Source organism: Caretta caretta, chromosome 2, assembly GCF_965140235.1.
Source record: "Caretta caretta isolate rCarCar2 chromosome 2, rCarCar1.hap1, whole genome shotgun sequence".
Taxonomy (NCBI): domain Eukaryota; kingdom Metazoa; phylum Chordata; order Testudines; family Cheloniidae; genus Caretta; species Caretta caretta.
The window spans coordinates 52,569,744-52,595,135 of NC_134207.1; the positions used below are offsets into that span (position 1 = coordinate 52,569,744).

General features: G+C 45.6%; 1 protein-coding gene across 4 annotated transcripts in view; it reads left to right on the top strand.

Moving 5' to 3' along the window:
• The first annotated feature begins 2,449 nt into the window (after positions 1-2,449).
• ZNF704 (zinc finger protein 704) overlaps positions 2,450-25,392 on the top strand; it is a 162,199-nt gene continuing 139,256 nt past the window's right edge. For all 4 annotated transcript variants that reach the window (XR_007355365.2, XR_007355366.2, XM_048841035.2 and 1 more), the window contains exon 1: positions 2,450-3,059. Coding sequence is in view for 2 of the 4 variants with exons in the window: in XM_048841035.2 (XP_048696992.2) it covers positions 2,793-3,059 (267 nt within the window). In the remaining 2 variants the exon portion in view is untranslated. The remainder of the gene's footprint in view (positions 3,060-25,392) is intronic.

Sequence of the window (25,392 nt, forward strand, 5' to 3'; positions counted from 1 at the left end):
TTTGAAGACATAACTAAGGACAGACCTGAATGGAGAGCAACACTTTGAGAGAGACAGACATGTAAAACTGATTGGAAAAAAGGGTCAAACTTAATGCCGAGCCTTCAGCAGGCGCCTACACATTCCTATGTGACATCTGTTTGCAACCTTGCTCCTCACAGATTAGACTATGGAGCCACAAAAGATGTTGTGACATCATTGTTGGATACGACAGACAGCCATACTGTGGATTTAAGGTATTATGGAAGATCAGAAATTAGATTTGTGATATTCAAATCAGGGCTGTCAAACAATTAAAAAATTAATCATGATTAAACATGAGATTAAATAAATAATTATGATTCATTGCAGTTTTAATCACACTGTTAAACAATAACAGAATATCATTTATTTAAACATTTTAGATGTTTTCTACATTTTCAAATATATTCATTTCAATTACAACACAGAATACAAAGTGTACACTGATCACTTTATATTATTTTTATCACAAATATTTGTACTGTAAAAAAAAATACAAGAAATGGTATTTTTCAATTCACCTCATGCAATTACCATAGTGCAATCTCTTTATCATGAAAGTGCAATTTACAAATGCAGATTTATTTTTTTACATAGCTACATTCAAAAATAAACCAATGTAAAATTTTAGAGCCTACAAGTCCCATTCAGCCAATCACTAAGGCAAACAAGTTTGTTTACATTTAGAGGAGATAATGTTGCCTGCTTCTTATTTAGAATGTCGCCTGAAAGTGAGAACAGGTGTTTACATGGCACTGTTGTAGCATTGTAAAGTATTTACATTGCCAGCTACGCTAAACATTTGTGTGCCCCTTCATGTTTTGACCCACCATTTCCTGAGCACTGTAGGAAAACATCCAAAAATATTTATAATACATTTAAATTGGTATTCTATATTGTTTAATAGTGTGTGATTAATTTAAGTTGAGCTAATTTGTTTTGAGTTAATTGCTTGAGTTAACGGTGATTGATAGCCCTAATTCAAATACATGAATGTACTGTATATATGGATTCACTCTGTCTTTAACCTTTCAAGGCTTTTAGGCCTTAGGCATGATGGAACCCACATTTAAAGCAAAACTTAAACCTGTCTTTGGACTTCATTTACACTGTCCATTTTGCCTTCCAATGTATGTGGTTAGAAGTGAAAAGAGGAGGGATTTATTTTTTGTCTCTTTTGCAAAATCAGCATTGAGCCACTAAACGCAACAGAGGTAAGAAGCTAGATAATCATGTGTATGTCAGAAGGTATGAGAGAACTGCACATCTAATCAATGATGACTATTGTCAAACTTGTCAATCCCCAACTGAGCAAATTTTTGCCAGTGTATCTGGCAGTATCACAGTCTTATTACTGTGTTTTGTTAAGCATGTGGTAAAGCAATAAAACAGCATTGCATTATAGTTGGTAAAAGAGTGTGAAGCTACAGCAAAATGAGTCTTTCAAGTGCTTGCAGTACTTACTTCAAGACTTTTTGGAAAATATATTGAATAAGAACTAGGTATAGGAGAATTGGCGATGGTCAGTCTATTCACAGATCCTATCACAAGTACAAGAATGCTTTAGAGAAAGATGTAAATCCCCACCTACCCAGAAGCAGGAGGTAGAGAGAGAAAAGAAAGTTACTTGTATTAACAGCACAGCACGTTAATACATTTAAAAATGAAGTGGGAGGGGGGCGGGGGAACGACAGCAGAGGTGAGGATGCTAATAGCTGCCATAGTCCTGTAACACTGGTTAGGACTCCAATTCTTTAGAACAAGTGTGCAAAGCCAAGGGCTATCCTCTCAAACTGTTGGTAGCTCTGATTCAGGGAGTCCTTTTAAAAATAACAAAGTATCCTGCTCTGGAAAGATTGTGGTTTATCAATGAAAGTGCTATATCTGTGTAATATAGGCTGTATCGTCTACTAGAACAATATTCTATGCACAGGGGGGTGGATTTGAAAAAAACAAATTTATTGGAGCACCATCTCTAACTCCTGTGATCCTGTATACATGGAGACACACGTTGCTGTATAATAGTTAACTGATTCGGAATTCCTTATTTCTGTTGTAAATAACATATGGGACACTTTGGGACTCAGATGAATGATGCCCCTCGCAATGAGGTTAGGTTGAGAAGGTGTAACTGCCGGATAATGATTGTTTTCAGAATGACTGTTTGGTTTTGATTAATGGTGGGAATCTACTAATCCTAAGTGTTTATAAGAGCTTATTTAAATGACCGCATCCCTCAAGTGTCATCACGGGGCCAGTCATGTGGCAAATGTTAAGCACCGCTAATCGTCTCGCCCTGGCTCCCTTTCTCAAGCAGCAGCAGCAGCAGCGAGCCTTTCCTCCCGCCCCGGGAGAGGCGTGGTGGTGACAGCGCTGGAGCATGGCCATTGCTCTCCTGCGAAGCGCCCGGCTGAGCTCACGGTGAGCGGGAGGAATCCAGTCCGGGTTTTGGGGCAGGGGACGAGCGGGCTGCCTGCAAGGAGAGGCGAGTAAAGCAGGAACGCACCGCTGCCGACAGCTGGGGCAGAGCAGAGGGGACGGGCAGGGCAGGGCAGGCCCGCGCCGAGGCGGGGAAGCCGCGGGACTGGGGAGTCAGTGCCCCCCGCCCCCGAGCCGATTGCACCCGCCTGTCCCATGGCTGCAGCGCGCCCATTGCGCCGCCCCGCTGCCCCCTCCAGCCGCTGTGTCCCGCTGTGAGCGCCGCCGGGTGTCTATGAGTGGCCGGCGCGGGGCCGCCGCCCTGAGCTGAGGCGCGCCCCGGGCTCCGTATCATGCAGGCGCGGCGCTTGGCCAAGCGATCCAGCCTGGGCAGCCGGCGGCGAAGCGTGCCGCTGGCAGCGCCCGCCCCGGACGGGGGCCGGGTCCCCAAGCCCGAGAGCGGCTGCTGGAGGCCGCCCCGCCGAGAGGGCTCTGCCGCGGCGCTGGAGGAGGAGGAGGACGAGGACGTGGTGGTGGAGGTGGAGGAGGAGGATGAAGAGGAAGGCGGCTTGGGGAGCCCGCCCGCGCCGCTGCCCATCCCCGCCAAGGGAAGCCTGAAGGTGCGTCCCGGGCCGGGGGGCTGGAGTCCCGCCGGCCCCCTCCCAGTTAGGGAGGGTCTTGAGGGCCCTGCCCTGGCCTCCCTCTGCCCCTGGTCCCGTGGGAGGCGTTGGCGAGGTGTCCCGCTCCCGCTCCCGCTCCGGGCTGTCGCTGCAGGCGGGGCGGGGCGGCCGCTCCCTAGTCCGGAGCGAGAAGCTGCGCGCGGGGGCGGGCTGCCCCCCTCTCTGGGATGCGGCCTGGCGGTGTCCGTCATGGGTGCTGCCCCCCGGGTGCTGCCCCCTGCCCGTGGTGGGGTGACGGAGCAGGTCGTGGTTTGGGAGAACTGGGGTGTTGGGGGCAGCACCCGTGACCCCACCGCACCTCGGGGGGGAGGGGGTGAAGATGGGGAGCGTGCTGTGAGTGCCACCATCTTCTCTGGGGTTGGGCATGGGTGATAGGGGAGGGGCAGAGGTGCTGCCCTTCTAAGGCTGGAGGAGGGGAGCCTTGGGGGTGAGGGTTATGGGTGCACTTCAGGACTGGGTGCACCACCCCCTCAGTGCCCCAAGCTGTCTCTTTCTCCAGGGTGAGGCATGGGGGGGCGGGGGGATGTGGTGGGTGCTGCTCCATTCTCTGGTGTGGGTGTATGTGTTGTGGATGCCACCCTGTTCTCCAGGCTTGGGCTCAGAGATGGGCATTGTGTCTGCTGCCCCTTCCTCTGGGTGAGAGGTGGTCTTTTAGCTTAAAAATGCTATTGAAAACTGCAGTAATACACAGAAAGATATAAACTAGAGAATCTCAACATGTAAAATAATCCATTGTTTAGCTACAAGGAGCTATATTGTTGGCTTACTGCTGTTCCTTAGCTCACTGAAACAGGAGGGGTAAGTCATGGGTGTAGCAAATGAGGAGCTGTTTTGCTGTTTATAACATTAACAGCTGTGATCCCCTTTTAAATCTGATTCTGTACTCAACAAGTATTGAAAGTAGTGTGAGCTTTACTTTACTAGTGCTTAGCATGGTAAACAACAAAAACAAGCGGGGTTGTTTTTTGTTTTTTTGTTAACCGTATAATTTTACGGGGGATTGTTGGTTTCTGAAATAGTGGGTACAGCCATTTTTCTGAAGTAGGAATTAGCATTTTATCAGGGATTTGGGAAAAGCAATCAAAGTCATGGGAATCTTACAATTAAAATGGATGTGGTGATGTCTTCTAACATTTTAGGTGGTTTAGAATACAAAAAACCCCCACAAATATTCCCCTTCTTAAATGTATGTTCTCAAGATTTATTGTCAGATGATGTTGAGGGATTTGTAACTTAATTTTGACCATCACTTTAGATTTTTCAGGAGTAAAGCTGGACATATGAGTGCCCATGTGTCACATGAGACACAATTGCCAAGAAGTGCTAGGATATGAGGGTTACAGGTAGCTCTGGTAAGCTGCATTAAATGGGTGATTTTAAAAAAAATGTTTAATTTCCATATTAATTGAATATTAAGATTTACTCAATGCCTACACAAGAGGTTTTCGTGGGGTGCTCAGAGGAGTGTTCAGGGAGGTGAGCGGCAATGACAGTCCTGCGTGGGGGAGCTCGGGGAGGGCGTGCCACCTCCACCTCCTGACTTACCTCAGCAGGCCACACAGCCTGTGGGTCAGTGTCAATGCCTCCATGCCCAGTTCTCGCTCCATCCCCAGAGACTGTCGCACACACCTTCTCCCACCCTGAAAACCCAAGGCGAGAGGGACAGGTATTGAGGGAGGGCACACCCAAAAATTGTACCTCAAAGAGGGGAACTCGGCTCAAAAAGTTTGAAAACCGCTGGCCTAGGCCCTGTGTGGAGGCTTGATTCAAAGTCAATGTGATTATCTCCATTGAGTTCAGTGTGCTCGGGATCAAGACTTGTCTGAGCGTTTTAGAAATGCCTGTAGGCCCTGAACCTGCAAATGTTTATGCACTTGCCTAACTTTACTAGCATGAGTAGCTCTATTGATTTCAATGAGACAACTCATGGTAAATAATAATAGTAATGGTAGTAAAGTGAAGCATATTGCATAAAGTAAGTCTTTGCAGGATCGGGGACACAGGTAGGTAGAGATGTTGTGGGACATTTATATTGAAGCCAGATAATTATATACACTTTTTTTTTTTTAGTTTTAACAATTCTATTTAATGATTTTCTAACAACGAGGAAAAAATATGAAAACCTTATAGAACTTGTGAAAGGTGCCAGGTTGATATTAGTCCTTTGCATATCCACAGAAAAAAGCAAAACAAAAGTATCAACAATGCATGATACCTCTGCGCTATTAAAGTGTTTCAGTCCTTACTCAGAGGGATTGTTGTAGGAGTGTGAGGGTAAATCCAAGCAAGTTCAATCATTTGGCCTGTCTGCAGAGCCTTTTGCAAAGGTGTCAGTTGGAGTGATAGTTTTTGTGACACATCACTGTGATCTGGACTGAGACCACCAATCCATATTATTCAGGTTTCCAAGCAGTTGACACCTTGTAACTACTTAGTCACTACAGATCTATGTGACACTTGAACTGGTAATCTAGAGATGAAGGGCTCTGTGATCGATTACTAATCCCATGTATCACCCCGCTCCACTGAAGTTACAATTATTAAAGTCTTTGCATGTGGCATGGAAAGTGAATCTTTTTAAAGCATATGATATGAGGCAAATTACATCTTGTATCACGTCGGAGAAGGAAGCTAATGGGGAAAGTCTAAAGTGGAATACTGGTAAAATTAAATATTATCTGGATTATATAGCTATAAATTGCATACAGTGTGGATTTCCTGAATATACTATTTGCCAACACAGAAAACATTCTTTTGAAAAGTGTGTTATGTGAATACATATGACAGTATTCAGATGTGAGGGTTTCTGTCTTGCATTGATTGTATGTATGTGCCTAATGTTCACTGACAAGCATGTGAGTCTTATAGATCAGATCACGGTAGTAATTTTGTTTTTCGATCAGATACTGTTCAATGTAGTTTACTTGGTCTAAAGTGTTATCTCTTTCACTAAATAGTGGCTTTCATTGAGTAGTAACATAGGTGTTGGTATATTAGAAGAGAGTATGCATAGTTGTCAAACTGCATTGTTTCAGTGTTTTATTCTTGACTAATTTCAGAGTAACAGCCATGTTAGTCTGTATTTGCAAAAAGATGTATGCATCCGATGAAGTGAGCTGTAGCTCACAAAAGCTTATGCTCAAATAAATTGGTTAGTCTCTAAGGTGCCACAAGTACTCCTTTCCTTTTATTCTTGATTAAGTATTATAAACAAAATATTGAGTTATAATTTAACATGTACAAGTATATAAGTGAGAATGCCCTTGTTTATAGACTGATAAACATATGCCCCCATGAATCAATTCTCAGGACTCTAATAAAATAATTTTAAAACATAACACATTAAAAATAATGAAACAGACAAAATGAAGCTCACTCTGACCCCGAAACCATAGGAGCAAATAGGCCTTGCATCATGCACTAAACGTCAGAAAATTTAGATTCTTGGCAAATACGTAGCCAAGGGCCTGTGACCAAAAACATTCTATCTCCTGTTCCCAGAACTCAAAACTGGGAACTCTTAGCAAAACTGACACCAGTTGATGTCAGCTATTGAGATGACGTATAATAGATGTTTCAGATGTAGTCAGGACCTAAATCATGATGGGCTTTATAAATAAAATTCAAAATCTGGAAACAGTGGTTTTCACTGCATTCCATGCAATGCGGGTGCAATGTGTACTGTCTCCAGAGAACACCATTCAGTAAGAGGGATGCAACATTCTCATTGTCTCTTGTAGGTATCTAAAATGTGTTTATCAACTTGATATTGAAGGATTAAAGAACTTTACATTAGCTGAAGATTCCAAGTGGTCTTCATTGAATGGTTTATGTGGAGTGAATTGCAATAGTCCAGTTTGTTGGCATGGGGGCTGCACTGGAGTTAGGGCTTGAAAAAATTTTTATATCTAATTACCAATTCGTGAAAACTGCTTGTGCCACCATACCCCCAAAGCCATGCCCTCTCTAATATAAAGAAATAAAACTGTTGTATACTGTATTTACTGGTGACAACATCAATCAGCTTTCTATTTAACATATTTTAAAATGTGGAGGGAAAGAGGATGACAGAGACACTAAAGAGAAGTCAAGAAGTCATCTGCCACAATCTGTTATAGGAAAGAAAAAGTAGAGTGACGTCAGGGAGAGAAAATAGATAGAACATGCAAGCAAAGAAGCTATTGTAAGTACGGCTAGTGGAAAATAAGGGAAAAATTGACTACATTTGATTTTCATTAACGCTCATCTAAATATATTTGCTGACTAGTTTAAAGACCTTATTAAATATGAGTTGATGTATAGTGAAATTAATCAAATATCTATTTTTGAAGTTGTTGGTTTTTTTTAATGAGTCCCTTTTACCTTATCTCTTTTTAGCATGTGACTCATCATAGTATTTTCTTGTCTTCTGTTATGGTGGGAAGTGTTTGGCAAATAGGTTGGTCTTGCAGCATGTTCTGAAGATGGCTAAGCTTTGGCTCAGACTTTTTTCTCCTCCAGTAACTTACTCCAGTGTAGGGCACTCTTGACCACAGACACTTTATCTCCAGCTCTTATGAGCTTCATCCTAGGCCTCACTGCTGCATTTTCCCCAGAAGAGGTCCAAGACAGAGAGAGTCGCTGAGTTAGCTGGGACCTGACCTCATGATAGCCTTGGTTTTAATCTATAAGGATTTGTACCCTCCACCTCCTTTAAATGCCAAATCAAAGTACAGGTAGGATGTGTCCTCGTGAGGAAGTACACTGCCACAACATCCCACATAAACTGAAGCCTCTTTGTCATTTGCACCTTTAACCCCAGATATAATGAATGGCAATAGTCCAGTCTGGAGGTGAAAAATGCATGGGTCGCTGTGGCCAGATCTTGCCTAAGAGGAAAGAATTGGAGGTGGAAGAAAGCCTTGGGGGGACGGCACTTTATGCCACCTGGAACCTAGAAGAGGCATGAGGGTTGTATGTGGTGGAAGAGAGAGATGGAGACTAAGGGAATAAAGGGGGATAGTGAAGTGACCTTTTCAGAACCTTAAAGATCTTGTTTAGTGAAGTTTCCAGGGTCTTGTGTTATCAGAACTAGTTTATCCATGTGCATATGAGAACAATAAATACCAAGTTGCTGATTGTATAACTTCAGTTTGTCTATGAAACTGTTCTTCTGTGACAGCTGAAAATTCATCTTCAGCTATAATAGCAGCCATTTGAAATTAGTCTGAAATTAATATATTGGAGTTGTCTCTAGTATTGAATATCTAGAAGCGCAGACTAATTTTTACTGTGTCCATCTAATCTGTGTGAAATCCTCTTGAATCCCTGTGCATCCTGCAATAAGTTAGAGTAATTGTTAGGGGCTGTGGTGTTGTGGCCTGTGCTGGCCTCATTAAATCCCAAGGGATCATAAATAATAGAGTATGTGTATTGAGGCTGCACTCTTCATATGATAAGATTATATCAATACCATACAGTTTTTATGAACAGAGAATTGGAAGGAGGACTGGCTGGTGAGAATTCCCTTGGTGAGTAGGAATACTAAAGGACATGTTCATCCCTCAGATACATATACATTACTCTCGTACATACATAAAGCCAATGATCAGAGGGGTAGCCGTGTTGGTCTGGATCTGTAAAAGCGGCAAAGAGTCCTATGGCACCTTATAGACTAACAGACTTATTGGAGCATAAGCTTTCGTGGGTGAATACCCTCTTTGTCAGATCCAACATGTCTGTTAGTCTATAAGGTGCCACAGGACTCTTTGCCAATAAAGCAAATGGGAGTTCACTGGGCCTAAGGTTAGAATTTAGTCCTAAATGTTCATCAAAGAACAGAATTTCATGGATCTCAATTTCATTTCATTTTGCTAATGAGCAGGTTAGCTTGCATAGACTGGCTCATATGTCAGCTGTGAAGTTTACTGCTACTTTCTGCTTAGTTTTGTAACTGAATATTTTAGCTACTATCTGGTAGGGGTTGAACATTGAGCAGTTTGGAAACATTCACTGCAGCAGTTTGGAAAAGAAGCCTTATGCATGGATTGGCTAGAATGATTTGTACGTCATAGGCATTCCTGATTAGTAGAGATGGGTGAACCATGTTGCATTCAAAGGGTTACAGATCTCCACCTTATTTTTATAGGGTTGTAAAACTAGTTAGTTTTTGAGTCTTTTCCCCAATAATTTCATGTTGTGTGCATATATGTATTTAGAAGATTCAAAATAAAATAATGAGCTATAAAACCCATTTCATATTGATTTTACAAGACAGTGCTTTCAAGGGGTTACATTCAGAAATCTTTCCACATATAAAAGTCCTCCCCCACTTGCTTCCGCCAGCCAAATTAGCATTTCCAACTCCAACATCTCCCACAGCCATCCCCCACCCCCATTTGTCCCCAAGAAAGGCCTAGAAAAACAGGTGAGGCGTGCAGTGGGTCTTGAGGCTAAAATTTGTCTTCTGGAGGAAGACAGGAAGCAGAATCCAAAACTGAGGACCCCTTGCTGAGAGTGCTTTGCTGCCAGCTTCTTGCAGTTGTACATGGAGCGGGCTGTGAGTCTGAGCACTTACTATGCCCTCAGCTGTCACAGTAATGCACACTTTTTTAACTAAAGAGAAGCCTATGTTAATATATTGAAGATAGAAGAGCCCCCAAACGTAGGCTGGCACCCTGTATTTTTGTTGGAGTTGCGTGAGGGGTGTGTGTGTAAGAGTTGTTTTTGTTCTTTCAGTAGCATTTCTCTTTCCCTCTGTTCCTTCTTTCGCAGTCTTTCTAAAGCACCACAGGAATTCAATACTTTTTGTAGTAAATCAGGCCTAGATGGGTTGATGTAAGTCCCCTTGCATCGAACTGTGTGTGCATGTGTCTATGTTCAGATTTGTCTCCAGCCAACATAAGGGCCCTGTTACAGTGATGCAGTAAAACCACCTCCCAGAATGGCATGGATCTATGGTCAACCTGCTGAGGTCGAGTCTGTGTGAGTGAAGATGCTCCATGACCTCCGTCAACCCTAACGGTCCTCCAGCAGCTGTCCCACAATGCCCCATTCCATGCGACCATGATGGCTCTGGTCACAAGTGTAAACTCCATTGGCCAGGGGTCACAGAGACTGGAAACCACACCTGTTTCCCTCCAAACCTCAGCCTGTTTTTGAAATGCCAAGCTTGGCGAGCACGCCTAGCTGCTCACCCTTCTTATGAGCAACTGTCCAACCAACTGTGCTGGCTCCATGCACTAGATGCGCTCCTGCATGGAGTAGACAGGGGTTATTAGATCTCCTGGGCCTGTGGGGAGAAGAAGCAGTGCAGGCACAGCTATGGAGCAGCTGTAGAAATGTGGCGATCTACGAACAGACTGCATGGGGAATGGAGGCAAAGGGATACATTAGGGATCAGCAGCCTTGCCACGTGAAAGCAAAGGAACTCGGTTAGGTGTCCCACAAGACCTGGGAGGCCAACAATCAATCTGGTGCTGAGCTGCAAACCTGCTGCTTTTACAATGAGCTTTATGCCATGCTTGACGGAGATCCCACTAGCAGCCTGCAGGTCATTGTGGATACCTCGAAGGAGCCAGAGAATCCTGCCGTGCACAGTGAGCAGAGGGGAGCTGATGATTCCAGCCACGCTGAGAGCCAGGAGCTGTTTGAGATTCTGCCACAGTCTAGCCAGTCCTGCAAGGGAGCGCAGATGAGCCTGCTGAAGGGAAAGGCAACGCGAGTAAGTGTGCAAATGCATTTTTGCTTATAATGTCTAAATTTAAAGATGGTGCCGAGCCCATCCCCAAGTTAATAAGACACAGGTATCAACTTTTCATTATTTTACTCATATGAGAAGAGGTAGAGGTACAACAAACAGAGGTAGAGTTGGTTTCTGCTTTTCCCTAGTAGGCGGGAGTGTGGGAGAGCCTGCGGAGCACTTTGTTTATGTACATAGGGTCCTTTTATCCTCCTGAAAGAGACCCTGCAATTTTCTCCTAAAGGTTTCTATGGATGGCTACCTTATATCTTCCTCCATGGAAGGACATTTTCCCATGCCATTCTGAGTTTGGCTGGCACCATTGCAGTAAACAAGCTAGCGGCATATGGGTCTGGATGGCTTCGGGATACCAGCAGCAGCTCTGTTCTCTGTGCCTTTGTTAACCTCAGAAGTGAGATATCCGCTGAAGCTGCAACCACTTGTGCAAAATAATACCAGTACTCGGTGCTATTGCCCAATACTAATACACATGGAATAGGGACTGAAATTGTATTGTTTTATGCAACAGAAAAGCGTCTCCTGAGCAGGCCACACACACCATAGCTGGGGCTGGAGAGCAGTGGGAGCCAAGGCACTCCAAAGCCGAAGTGAGAATAAGCATTTTTTATTAAGTGTTTATAGGAACAAGGGAACTGAGTTTTGAAACTCATCTTTCCCTTTCCATTGTGACTGTGAAACCAGTGGCACATCTCTCTGTCTTTATCAGCAGCTTCTGGCATGAAAACCTTGAGTGGTGCTCCCTCTATGCAGAACGTCTGGCCCTGAGGAGGAGGAGAAAGAAGAGGAGTAGGGAGGACATGTTCTGTGAGATCCTGCAAGCCAGTGTTCCATCAGACCATGATCCAGAGGCTTTGAGGGCCAATATGACTGACAGCATGGAGAAGGAAATAGGACAGGAGAAAATCCCAGCAGGAAAAGGAAGGGGGAAATGCACGAGGACATAATGGCTCTTCTGCGGCTGGAAACCCAAATGTTGCACATCCTGATTGACCTACAGGCCCCAAAATCCCAGACTCCCCTCCCTTTGCAGAACTCCATGGTCACTACTTCCTACTCCCCCAACATTCCATGTAGCATCATGTGCCACATCCTTACTCTTAGCACTCCACACAAGGGGACAGCAAGAAAAACCACAGCATCACATACTCACCTGTGAGAACTGCCAGTGGCATACATGTAACCACAGTGGACTACATCTGTGCACCAAAATGGACAGAAATGTTTACTTCTCTTCCAATTTTAAAGTTCCACTCTACTAATGTATGTTAAAAGTTTGTATTGCATTGTTTTTCTGCACTGTTTTTCCTACTCATAAAGTTCTATTTTTTGAGAATCAAATTATTTTTTAGTTCACAACACATAATGCAGAATGCATAGTGGTACTCAAAGCACACATATTTGTAAATGTACTGCAAGCACTACACAGTTCTTAGCAGTGCCCAGAGTTCCAGATCTGGAGAACTGTCTAGCACAGAATGCTACTGTGGCTAACTGTTAAAGTGCTGTGAAATTATACAGGACACAATAGGCAGCTATAACCCTTGGGTTATTTTTCTTGCTGAGATCCAATCAAGTGAGTAAACACTGCCAGCCTCCCTTCAATTTACCAATAGCACATTCAGCTCTCATTCTGCACCTGCTGAGTTAGTCACCTTGATCAATTGGTCCTTCAGCCTTCATATAGATTGCGCCAATCACAACATGTCTTCCATTCTTCTTGTATCCTGGCCTTCCTTCTCCATGTTCAGCCATGTCTTTTCACGATAAAATCTTCCCATTTCTTTGGAGGTCAGCTGAGTGGTTGTTTCCGTTCCCGTGGGTACCACTTGGTGACAGCTGAAGTCCACTGATTGTCAGTGAGCCTCGCTGTATGCCCGGCCCATCGTATTTTACTATGCCTGCTCTCAAGGATGACATCCTGCACTCCATTCTGCTGTCTGATCGCTTCACTGGGGACTGGATCGCGGATTGAAATTCCCAGAATTCTTCTTTCCATCGCCCTCTCAGTGACAGTTGCTCCTCCTCTGTCTTCGTCAGCGCCCATGGGCGCTGTGTTAGTAGTTGAGTCTTTCCTTGGTGCAGTTGAGAGGGCCAATATATGGCTTCATGAGTCCGGGAAGGCTGGGTCCCCCAGAATCACTATCAGCATTTCCATATCACCAATTGAAATCCACTGGTTGGGGAAAAAATGCCACAGCTTGCAGCTTTCTGAACTGTCCTGTATTCTTAAAGATGCAAGCATTATGCACCACCTCTGACCGGGCAACATTGATGTTGATGAAATGTCCCCAATGATCCACCAATAGTAGTCCTTTCTATCGATATACTCTGTGGCAAGGTGGGCTGGTGCCAAAATAGGAATGTGCATGCTATCTACTGCCCCACTGCAGTTTGGGAACCCTGTTGCTGCAGATCCATCCACTATGTCCTTCACGTTGCTGAGAGTCACAGTCCTGTGTAGAAGGTTATGATTAATGGTTCTACATGCTTGCATAACAATGGCCCCCGCTGTGAATTTTCCAGCTCCAAAATGATTTCCCACTGACCTGTAACAATCCAGTGTTGCAAGATTCCAGAGTGTGACCACCACTCAGTCCTCTGAGGACAAAGCAGTTCTCATTCTAGTGTCCCTATGGTGGTGGACTGGGGCAAGTTTGGCATACAGATCCAGAAATGTGGCCTTTTGCATCTGAAAGTTCTTCAGCTACAGCTTATCATCCCAAACCTGCATTACAATGCAGTCCCATCAGTGCTCAATTTTTGGGCCTAAAAGCGGTGCTCCACCACCTGTGGCTGCTCCATGAATGTTTTTTGCTATGTCCCTCAATAAATTCTTCTTGAAGAAATTGTCATGTCCTCCCCCATTGTTGCCGTACTTTGTGTGGGTCTGTAGCCAGAGGCTAAAATCTGTGTCTGTATTTGCAATGTTCATGAGAACGGTGCAGACCTTTGTGGGCTTCATACTTCTGTCAGAGATGGCAGACACCAAAAAGTGCTAAGCAGGTTTATGGGATTTAAAAAGAAAGCCACAAAAATTACGGGATATGGATGGCATTATGGGATGGAGGAAGTTGCATGCTGGCTCCCAGAGATCCCTGAGTGAGTCATTTCTGTCTCACAACACATTGCCAAAAAATTCTAAAGGCATTGTACCAGATGGCTGCTTGTGGTACACTGTGCATTGACACATCCAGTCCTTGTGAGTATGCACAGTGCTGATGCACGTATGCATGCGCCCAGGCGATTTACAGAGTTCAGCAGCTATGCATGCACACAGCTTGCATTGATCAAAGTTTGTAATGTAGATATGGCCATAGTTCAGTTGAAACTTTTAAACTTATAGTGTTTGAGTGGGTTCAGACTTGGGCAAAATGAGTTAATGCGTTCTTATTGATTAGTCATGTGCTCATTCATTCAGTTTTCATGTGTACTTTGCAATATACTTATATAAGGGGAACTTATAAGAGACAAACTTCTACAAACCCAAACTCTTTATTTCAGTGGGTGGGATTTTAGCCATGTGGCTGTTATGAACAGTGATGGGAACTGGTAGACGAAGGCCTTAATAGTGAGTTAGGATTGTGCACTGCAATTAAACTGACCAGAGAAAACTGAAGTATATTCGTGTTGGCTGTATAATAATTAGCAGTAGTAATTAAAATAAATTGTGCATCAATGTAAATTGACATAGCACTTTACAAATACAAAGTGTGACACATTCCCTTCCCCTAAAAGAAGGGCTTGTAAGTTTGGTATATTTTGCAGATTTGGGGCAGGGAGGTATTTTTTGTGCTTGTTCATGTTTTTCCATTAGAAATTCAGGCATTGTCTACTCTTGAAGACTTTATGGATGTCCTGAGAGCAATTAGGGTTATGACACTTTTGATGTCAAAGAAACAAAGCTATTCAGACTGTTCTAATCTTGGCTTTTGTTTACTTTTATTAATATCTATTTAAAACACATAGGGAACAGCTTTTTTTGGTTATGAATTAAACTTCTCACTTCTTCAGTTAAACAGATTTAGCCTGTATCTTAGTGGAGCTTTTCAATTGTGTTAATATAATTGAAAAACACACCTTTTTGCCTGTCAAGACATAACCCAAGTTAAATCAGTGCAGAATAGACCAGCACTTTATTTTTTCACCACAGTGGAGGATGTAGTGCGGGCACTGATACAAGTCACGGCTGCCCAGCAGGAGGCTACCAGCATCCAGGCAGCCGCCCAACAGGAGGCAGTGCAGCTGCAGCAAGAGACTAATCGCCTGCTGATTGACCAGGCTGTTCAAGACCGGGCTATGTTGCGGGAATTGGTAAACCAGGTGAGAGCCCTTACAGAGCTAAGCCGCGGCCATGATGGGACGCAGATTATGCGGGCCAGCAATTGGCTGCAGAAAATGATGCGGGAAGATGATGTAGAGGCATACCTCCTGGCCTTTGAGAGGACAGCCGTGCGGGAGGCTTGGCCCTAAGAACAGTGGTCTGGCATCCTCGCTCCATTCCTATGTGGGAAGGCCCAGAAGGCCTATTATGATTTGCCTGAAGAGGCTGCGGCAGACTATCCCCAGCTGAAAGCAGATATCCTGGCCAGACCTGGGGTAACGACTGCGGTGCGGGCCCAGCGATATCATGAGTGGAGGTACCAGGAAATCAAAACCCTGCGGTCCCAATTATATGACCTCATTCATCTCGCATGAAAGTGGTTACAAATTGAGTCCCAGAGTCCGGAGGAGATACTAGAGGTTCTTGTGATCGACCGGTACATGAGAGGATTAGCGCCAGACCTTCGCGCCTGGGTAAGCCAGAACAAACCCTCCACCTACAACGAGGTTGTCGCACTGGCAGAAAGGTGAAGGACGATGAGGGAGCTGATCTGACCAGTTAAGGAAGAAGCACCTTAGGTTAAACTAGCAGCACCAAGCCCTAGAGCTCGGGTGACTGGGCACCAGGAGAGCCCAGGTGGAAAAAAAGAGGGGCTGAAGGCCCACCAGAAGCCACAAAGAGTCGGAGCACTGTGGGGGAAGAGGATCGTGATGTTAGACTGCCCAAACCAAGAGACCGGGGAACACCTAGGGCTCCGTACAGATGTTACGCCTGCGGGAAGTGGGGACACATAGCTGCACAATGTCCCAATGCTGAGGAGCCTATGCAGTGTAACCTGGGGAACTGGGCAGACCCATGCTCCCTAATCGACCTTGTGGGGGTCTCACTAACCCCACATATGTACACCAGACCAGTGAAGCTAAATGGGGTAGAGACCACAGCACTGGTTGATTCAGGGAGTGCTATCATGCTTGTCTCGGGGAACCTCGTGAAGCATAGTCAGCTGCTGTGGGCTAAGTGTACGGGGATAACATGCGTCTATGGGACAGTTGGGTATTACCCCACTATCCCAGTAAAAATCAAGATTCAGGGGAACACTACTGAGGTAGCAGCAGGTGTAGTCCGTAAACTCCCATACCCGGTGCTCATAAGGAGGGACTTCCCAGGGTTTGGAGACTTACTCCTGGTAGCGGAATTGGAGAAAGGGGGAAGCCCTGGAATTAGTGAGGCATCCACAGTAGACTGTCAACCCCCAATCTTCTCTGAAATATCCCCAGATTTGTTCTCCAGTCCCAGACAGGGTAGAAAGACAAAAAGGGAAAGAAGGGCAGCTAAGGCCTTGGGAACCCGAATACTGGCCCAAAGCCAGAGGGTAGGCGGACCCGAGCAGCTGAAAAGGAGGCCTCCCAGGAGGGAGAAGCACTCGAGTCTGACCCACACCCTAACGCCTCTGAACCAGTAGAGGCAACAGAGACTGGCCCCCTAGATCTCAGGCAGATTAGCCCCGGGAGAGGAAATTTTGGACGGGACCAGGCTGAAGACCCAAGGTACGACAACATTAGGACGGAGGTGACCGAAATAGATGGGGTCCCCGTGGAAGGGAAAACCCAGGGACCAGAACCCTACTTCACAATGAAGAAGAATCTCTTATACCGGGTTGCACCAGTACAGGGGCACAAGGTACAGCAGATCCTAGTACCTCAAAAACACCAGAATGCTGTATTAAGTCTGGCCCATAGTCATCTTTCTGGGGGGCATTTGGGGGTAGAGAAGACTCTGGCAGGGGTCCTGCGATGATTTTTATGGCCCGGAGTACTTGAAGAAGTGCGGAGGTACTGTGCGTCCTGCCAGAAGTGTCAGCTGCACAGTCCCCATCCCCACTTGAGGGCACCCTTTTCCATCATAGAGGTCCCCTTTGAGTGAACAGCCATGGACCTAGTGGGACTCCTGGAGAAGACAGCCCGGGGCCCCCAATATATACTTGTCATTCTGGATTATGCTACTCGCTACCCAGAAGCTGTCCCCCGATGGAACACGGCTTCTAAAACAATAGCTGAAGAGTTGGTGGGGATCTTTGCCCGAGAGGGGCTACCAAAGGAGATATTAACAGACCAAGGTACCCCATTTACGTCAAAGCTAATAAAGGACCTCTGTACGCTGCTCCATATACATACCCTGAGAACTTCAGTCTATCATCTGCAGACCGATGGGCTGGTAGAAAGGTTTAACCGAGCCCTCAAGGCAATGATAAGGAAAGTGGTAAGTTGGGACGGGAAGGATTGGGACACCCTACTACCCTACCTTATGTTTGCAATCCGGGAGGTATCTCAGGCCTCAACTGGGTTTTCCCCCTTTGAATTATTATGCGGACGCCACCCCCATGGCATACTAGATATCGCAAAAGAATCTGGGAAGAGGAACCCAATGAGGGGAGAAATATAATTGACCATGTGTTGCAGATGTGCGAACGGGTAGCCAGGGTCACCCCTATTGTATGGGAACATTTGAAAAAGGCACAGGAGGCCCATTACAATTGCCAGGCAAAAGTCCGACAGTTCCAACCAGGGGATCAGGTGATAGTGTTGGTACCCACAGCAGAAAGCAAGCTTTTGGCCCAATGGCAAGGGCCCTATGAGGTGGTTGAACTCGTGAGGGAAGTAACCTACATGGTGCGGAGCCAGGATGCTGGAAACAAGAACAAATTTATCACATTAACCTCTTAAAGCCTTGGCACCAATGAGAGGCATGTTTTATTGGCCCAAAAGACACCAATCCAGGGAAATAACATGCAGGAGCAGATCAGGATATCAACTGATCTGACACCAAACCAGAAGAAGGAGGTAACTGAGATGATCAACTGATACCAGGACATATTTTCAACCAAACCAGGTTGGACCACTGAAGCATATCACCACATTATCACAGACCCTGGGGCAAAGGTAACTTTAAGGTCCTATCGGGTCCCAGCGGCAAAAAGGGAGGAGATCAAGGCAGAGGTAAAAAGGATGTTGGAGCTGGGAGTCATCGAAGAGTCCCACAGTCAGTAGTCAAGCCCGCTTGTGTTGGTGCCCAAACCCGATGGCACCACTAGGTTTTGTAATGACTTTCGCCGGCTGAATGAAATCTCCAAATTTGATGCATACCCCCTACCCCATATTGATGAGTTAGTTGACCGCCTGGGCAATGCCCGATTTTTTGACCACCCTTGATTTAACAAAGGGATAATGGCAGATTCCCCTTGCCAAAGAAGCGAAAGAAAAGACGGCATTCTGTACACCAGAGGGTCTGTTTCAATATACTGTTCTTCCTTTTGGACTGCATGGGGCACCTGCCACTTTCCAGCGTCTTATGGACAAGCTCCTACGATCCCATACCAGTTATGCAGTGGCATACCTGGATGATGTGATTATTCACACCCCCAACTGGGAAACCCACTTAGGAAAGGTGAAAAGGAATCGGAAAAAGCAAGTCCGGGCATTCCTGGGTGTGGTGGGGTACTACCGATGATTTATTCCTCATTTTGCTACCAGAGCGACTCCACTGACAGACCTGATAAAAGTCTAGGGTCCAGACATGGTGAAGTGGACAGATGCCGCAGAGAAAGCATTCTTGGATCTACGGACAGCCCTCTGCAGTAACCCTGTGCTTATAGCCCCAGACTTCAACAAAGAATTCATTTTACAAGCAGATGCATCTGAAGTAGGATTGGGAGCTGTCCTATCGCAGATGGTTGGAGATGAAGAACACCCAATCCTCCACCTCAGCAGGAAACTCCTCCTGAGAGCAGAAGTATGCCGTGGTTGAAAGAGAGTGCCTAGCTGTGAAATGGGCCATGGGAACACTACAGTATTACCTTCTGGGACGATGGTTTACCCTTGTGACCGACCATGCACCCCTCCAGTGGATGCAGTGAAATAAAGAGAAGAATGCAAAGGTGACCAGATGGTTCCTGTCCCTACAACCTTTCCAATTCACCATACAACACCGGGCTGGAAGCCACCATGGCAGTACAGATGGTTTGTCACGAGTACACTGCCTGACGTCTCAAGTTGCCCAACCCTGTAGTGTTGAGCGGGGGAGGGGGGTAATATTTGACAGGGTTGGGCCAGATGGCTACAGGAGAGTAATAGAGGGCAGATATATTAGCCCCAGGTTAAGTAGGTCCCTTTTCCCTGGGTAGGGTAACAGGGAAGGTTCCAGAACAATCAGGAACTTTCTGGAGACAATTAAGACAGACAGGCTGATTAGAAAACCTGCAGCCAATCAAGAAGCTGCTAGAATCAATTAAAGGCAGGCTAATCAGGGTACCTGGGTTTAAAAAGGAGCTCACTTCAGTTTGTGGTGCACGTGTGAGGAGCTGGGAGCAAGAGGTATTAGGAGCTGAGAGTGGGAGGACTGAGGAGTACAAGCATTATCAGAGACCAGGAGGAAGGTCCTATGGTGAGGATAAAGAAGGTGTTGGGAGGAGGCCATGGGGAAGTAGTGCAGGGAGTTGTAGCTGTTGCACAGCTGTTCCAGGAGGCACTCTAGACAGCTGCATTCCACAGGGCCCTGGGCTGGAACCCGGAGTAGAGGGCGGGCCCGGGTTCCCCCCAAATCCTCCCAACTCCTGGTTAGACACAGGAGGAGTCGACCTGGACTGTGGGTTCAGAAAAATGGCCAAGCTGAGGGCTGCCATGAAGCTCCAAGGCGAGAAAATCCGCCGATAAGCACAAGACCCACCAAGGTAGAGGAGGAGCTTTGTCACAACTATTCCTTGCATCGCTTGTTCCCCGTCAGGGTGGCTGACAGCCAAAGCTGTTAAATTGACAGGAATGTCTATTTCAGTGCTGGTAGGGTTTCTGTTTTGAAACTGAGGGCAGCGGATGGTCCAGCTGTGAGCCCTAGCAGTGCTGACAGCTGGAGCCTCGCTGCCCAGCGCTGAGAGCCTGGGCTGTGGGCTCCCCACAGAGCTCTCAGGTGGAGCCTGGCTGCAGCCTGGGCTCTCAGCTCCCCGTGCCAGATGGAGCTCCCAGCTGGGAGCTGAGCTGGTGAGCTGAGAGCCTGGGTGACAGCTGGATCCCAGCTGAGAGCTGAACTGGGGTGGTCTGAGAGCTTGGCCAGGAGCCCAGGCCCCAGCCGGGAGCTGAGCCACAGCGGGGGGAGGTGCCTGGGCTCTCCACACCCCACATTGCCCCTCTTAAGTTGGTGCAAGTGCTCTGGGTGAGTTCATGCACCAGCAACAGGAGGACAGTGTGGACATGAAAAACCAAGGCAATTACTGCAGGGGCTGTAAATCAAGCCAAACTATGTTAGGTCGACTTGTAGTGTAGACATGTACTTAAATTCTGTAACTAGCTATAGTCCCAATTACGCTTTTGAAGTTCACAGCACATTATGGTGAATGGCAAGTTCCCACCTTTGCTTCACCTGTTGTCTAGCCGGAGACTTTTTTTTTTCATGATCTGCATTATAAAAGCTGTATCTTTGTTATGGAAAAGATAGAAACTTTACATTAAAATGTAGAATGTGCAGCATTTTATACAAGGTAATAAAAATTGCAGATTGATATTAAAATTATGGAATATACAATTTTTCCACCCCAGTTTACTTTTGTTTTTTATAAGATTGTTTTTCTTCCCGTTTGTCTTTGGAGGATGTTGCTTTGTGTGTTACTGAAATACGTAAATTTTCCATCATGTAAAAATCGCTCCAGGAATAGGAACAACACCTACAGGGTACTCTGTAAGGACAGGGAGGATTCAGGTGCAGAGGGAGAGGAAGGATGTTCCAATGGTTAGAACACTAGACTAGGACTTGGGAGACTGGGATCCAATCCCTGCTCCACTGCAGACTTCCTGTGTGACCACAGGCAAGTCGAGTAGCTTCTCTCTGCCAGAGTTCCCAATCTGGGGATTGCAATACTGCCCTACTTAATGGGGTTGTTGTGTGGATAAGTACATTAAAGAGTATGAGGAAGTAAGATGCTACAAGGGTGGGCCATAAAAGTACCTTTGATAAATAGATGTTGTACCAGGGCAATTCATGAGTTTCTGCTTACAATCTTAGTAGTTGCCTGAATAGGATGTCCAGAAATTCTTTTTTGATTGCTTGTAACGTTAAAAAAAATCCTTTTACTAGACACAAGAAGAGACTCTAGTCCTCAGCGAGAAATTAGTATATTCGTGCTACATTTGCTAACCGTAGGGTTAAATCCTGGCTCCATGTGAGTTAATGACAAAACTCTTATTGACTTTGTTACTAATTTTTTTTTAATGTTCTATATATTTTTCAAAGGGGCGTGGGGGGGCAGAAGAGGAAGGTGATGGCAGGGTGTGTGTTTTCCCTCCACTTTCCCATAACTCAAAAGAACAGTATTTATCTGACATTAAAAAAACAAACAAAAAAATACACACACACACACACACAAAAACAAAACAAAACCAACCACCCCTTTGATTACAGACATAGCATGAAAGTTTCAGCGCCAGAAGAGAATGTTTTGGAAAACTACGAATGTGTGAAAACAAAGGATTGTAAGAGAAATAATATAGCAGCTTTAAATACAGTGCTGTGATGGGGTGTACCCGGCATTTGCCACTCCCTACAGGTAGCACTGCTACAACACACCACAAGAAAGGAGCAATAAAGGTGGGTCCTTGAGGCCTGCCTAGAGTGGCTACTTCTGTGAGGCCTATCAGAGCCCAGTAGGCTCAGATAAAAGGAGCTGCAGGGGCTTAGCATAGAATCATAGAAGATTGGGGTTGGAAGAGACCTCAGGAGGTCATCTAGTCCAACCCCTGCTCAAAGCAGGATCAACCCCAACTAAATCATCCCAGCCAGGGCTTTGTCAAGCCGGGCCTTAAAAACCTCTAAGGATGGAGATTCCACCACCTCCCTAGGTAACCCATTCCAGTGCTTCACCACCCTCCTAGTGAAATAGTTTTTCCTACTATCCACCCTCGACCTCCCCAACTGCAACTTGAGACCATTTCTCCTTGTTCTGTCATCTGCCACCACCAGGGCCGGCTCCAGCATTTTTGCCGCCCCAAGCGGGGGAGGAAAAAAAAGAAAAAAAAAAGGAAAAAGAAACCTGATTGAGCTGCCGCCGAAGTGGAAGAGAGGGAATGAAGGACTCGCCGCCGAAGACTCGGACATCCTGTCCCAATAACTGACTGAGTGCCGCCCGTTTCTATTGGCCGCCCCAGAAACCTGCTTCCTTCGCTGGGGCCTGGAGTCGGCCCTGGCCACCACTGAGAACAGCTGAGCGCAGTCCTCTTTGGAACCCCCATTCAGGTAGTTGAAAGCTGCTATCAAATCTCCCCTCACTCTTCTCTTCTGTAGACTAAATAACCCCAGTTCCCTCAGCCTCTCCTCATAAGTCATGTGCTCCAGCCCCCTAATCGTTTCCGTTGCCCTCTGCTGGATTCTCTCTAATTTGCCCACATCCCTTCTGTAGAGGGGGGACCGAAACTGGATGTAATATTCCAGGTGTGGCCTCACCAGTGCCAAGCAGAGGGGAATAATCACTTCCCTCGATCTGCTGGCAATGCTCCTACTAATACAGCCCAATATGCCGTTAGCCTTCTTGCAACAAGGGCACATTGTTGACTCATATCCAGCTTCTCATCCACTGTAATCCCCAGGTCCTTTTCTGTAGAACTGCTACTTAGCCAGTCGGTCCCCAGCCTGTAGCAGTACATGGGATTCTTCCTTCCTAAGTGCAAGACTCTGCACTTGTCCTTGTTGAACCTCATCGGATTTCTTTTGGCCCAGTCCTCCAATTTATCTAGGTCCCTCTGGACCCTATCGCTACACTCCAGTGTATCTACCTCTCCCTGCAGCTTAGTGTCATCTGTGAACTTGCTGAGGGTGCAATCCATCCCATCATCCAGCTCATTAAAGAAGAGGTTGAACAAAACCGGCCCCAGGACCAACTCATGTGGCACTCCGTTTGATACTGGCTGCCAACTAGACATCAAGCCTTTGATCATTATCCGTTGAGCTCAACAATCTAGCCAGCTTTCTGTCCACCTTATAGTCCATTCATCCAATCCATACTTCTTTAACTTTCTGGCAAGAATACTGGGGGAGACCATATCAAAAGCTTTGCTAAAGTCAAGATATATCATGTCCTCCGCTTTCTCACTATCCACAGAACCAATCAGGTTGGTCAGGCATGACTTGCCCTTGGTGAATGCATGTTGACTATTCCTGATCACCTTCCTCTCCTCCAAGTGCTTCAAAATGGATTCCTTAAGGACCTGCTCCATGATTGTTCTGGGGGCTGAGGTGAGACTGTAGTTCCCTGGATTCTCCTTCTTCCCTTTTTTAAAGATGGGCACTATATTTGCCTTTTTCCAATCGTCCAGGATCTCCCCCAATTGCCACGAGTTTTCAAAGATAATGACCAATGGCTCTGCAATCGCATCAGCTGACTCTCTCAGTACCCTCGGATGCATTGCATCTGGCCCCCTGGATTATGCATGTCCAGCTTTTCTAAATAGTCCTTAACCTGTTCTTTCACCACTGAGGGCTGCTCACCTCCTCCCCATACTGTGTTGCCCAGTGCAGCAGTCTGGGAGTGGACCTTGTCTGTGAAGACTGAGGCAAAGAAAGAATGTCTATTCCTGACTGAAGCTAGAGGAGTGAAAAAGAGTGTGCCTCTCTGGCCAGAGGACCCTGACAGGTAGCCAAAGTTTATGGCTGGCTGAATATACACTGAGATTGCAGAGGGAGAAGGCCCAGAGGATGTTGGCCCTAAGATAGGACTGGCAATAGACAGGGTCGGTTAGGAAGAGGCTCAAGGAACTAGCAGTGAAAGACTGAAGTGAGCAGTTTGTGGCTGCTGTGTGTAGGGTCCCTGGGTTGGGGCGCGGAGTAGTGGGCAGGCCCTGGTTCCCCCACTGCCACAGGTAAAGTGACATAAACCTCCAAAGGAAGCAGGGCTTATTTGGGAGCTGAAACAAAGGGCTGCATTTAAACAAAGCTGGGCTGAAGACCCTAGCCAGGGCAAAGAGACTTTTATTTGCTGGATTATTTTTAATTACACTGGAAGGGGGACATTTGGACTTTGTGACATGGCTGAAGGGGCCAAATCACTGAAAACACCTCCGAAGCCTGTGGGGGGAGAGGGAAGAAGGGAGGTGAATGCCAGGGGCAAGAAAAGGACTGTAGTACCACACCCAGCCACTAGAAAGCATTCAAGAGGGGAGTGCCCCATTGCATGTGTTTATGGGATCCTGCTGTTGTTATAGCATGGAGTGAGATTGAGAGATTAACTCTTTGATCTTGGTTTGTTAGTTTGTTTACTATCAAGCTCATTTTAAAATTGTTGGTGAACTGTCTTTTGAGACATGGGTACTATATGGTAATAATTCTATTGAACAGTAATAGACACTTTCCTCACAAGTGAGAACATATGTTGTACTGCTGGTTTAAAAAAAAACCTTGTGAGTATCTAATAAAGTACAGGGATACCATATTTGTAAAATTTCCAAAGGAGTGCTTTGTTTTTAAAAGAGCAGTAAGCAGTTGGGCCATTCCTAATGCTTAAGTCACCCAAAAGAATACTGAAAGATGGTAAAGTAAGGGAAAATATGGAATTCACATCTCATATTTGCAATTATATGTGAAAAGAAAACAATAGATTAAAAATGAAAAGTGATTGAATATTCATCAGCTCACCTCTCGCAGACTTGTACTGTCACTGTAGGCTGTAGCTCCTTGCAGAACAGAACATTCAAGTATTTTGCTTTTTTAGTACTGATGAACAGTGTGTAATTTGATCGCTTTCACCATTTGGCAACTTGCCAAACTTTCTAACTTGGAATAATAATGATTGTGATGACATTTGTCTCACAGTATTAAAAGTACATGGCTGGGTGGTACACATTGTTTGACAATAAAACTAATGAGGGCAGGAAATTGCGATACTGTAGATCAACTACTGTTGCTTGAACTTTGTGAAGAGCAAAAAAAATCTTTTTTTACGGTCACTAATTTTTCGTAAAGAAATAATCCAAGGGTGAAAATCCCAACTGCAATGAAGTCAGTGGCAAAACTCCCATTGACTTCAGTGGGGCCAGGATTTCACCCATGAATGTATAACACCAATCCAGTAACCACATAATTTTTTTTAACAATAGCCTTAATATTTTCTGTTTTAAAGTATATCTTCAAACTACAGTAGACAGTACCAAATAATCATTAGGCATAGGATTAAAGAAAAA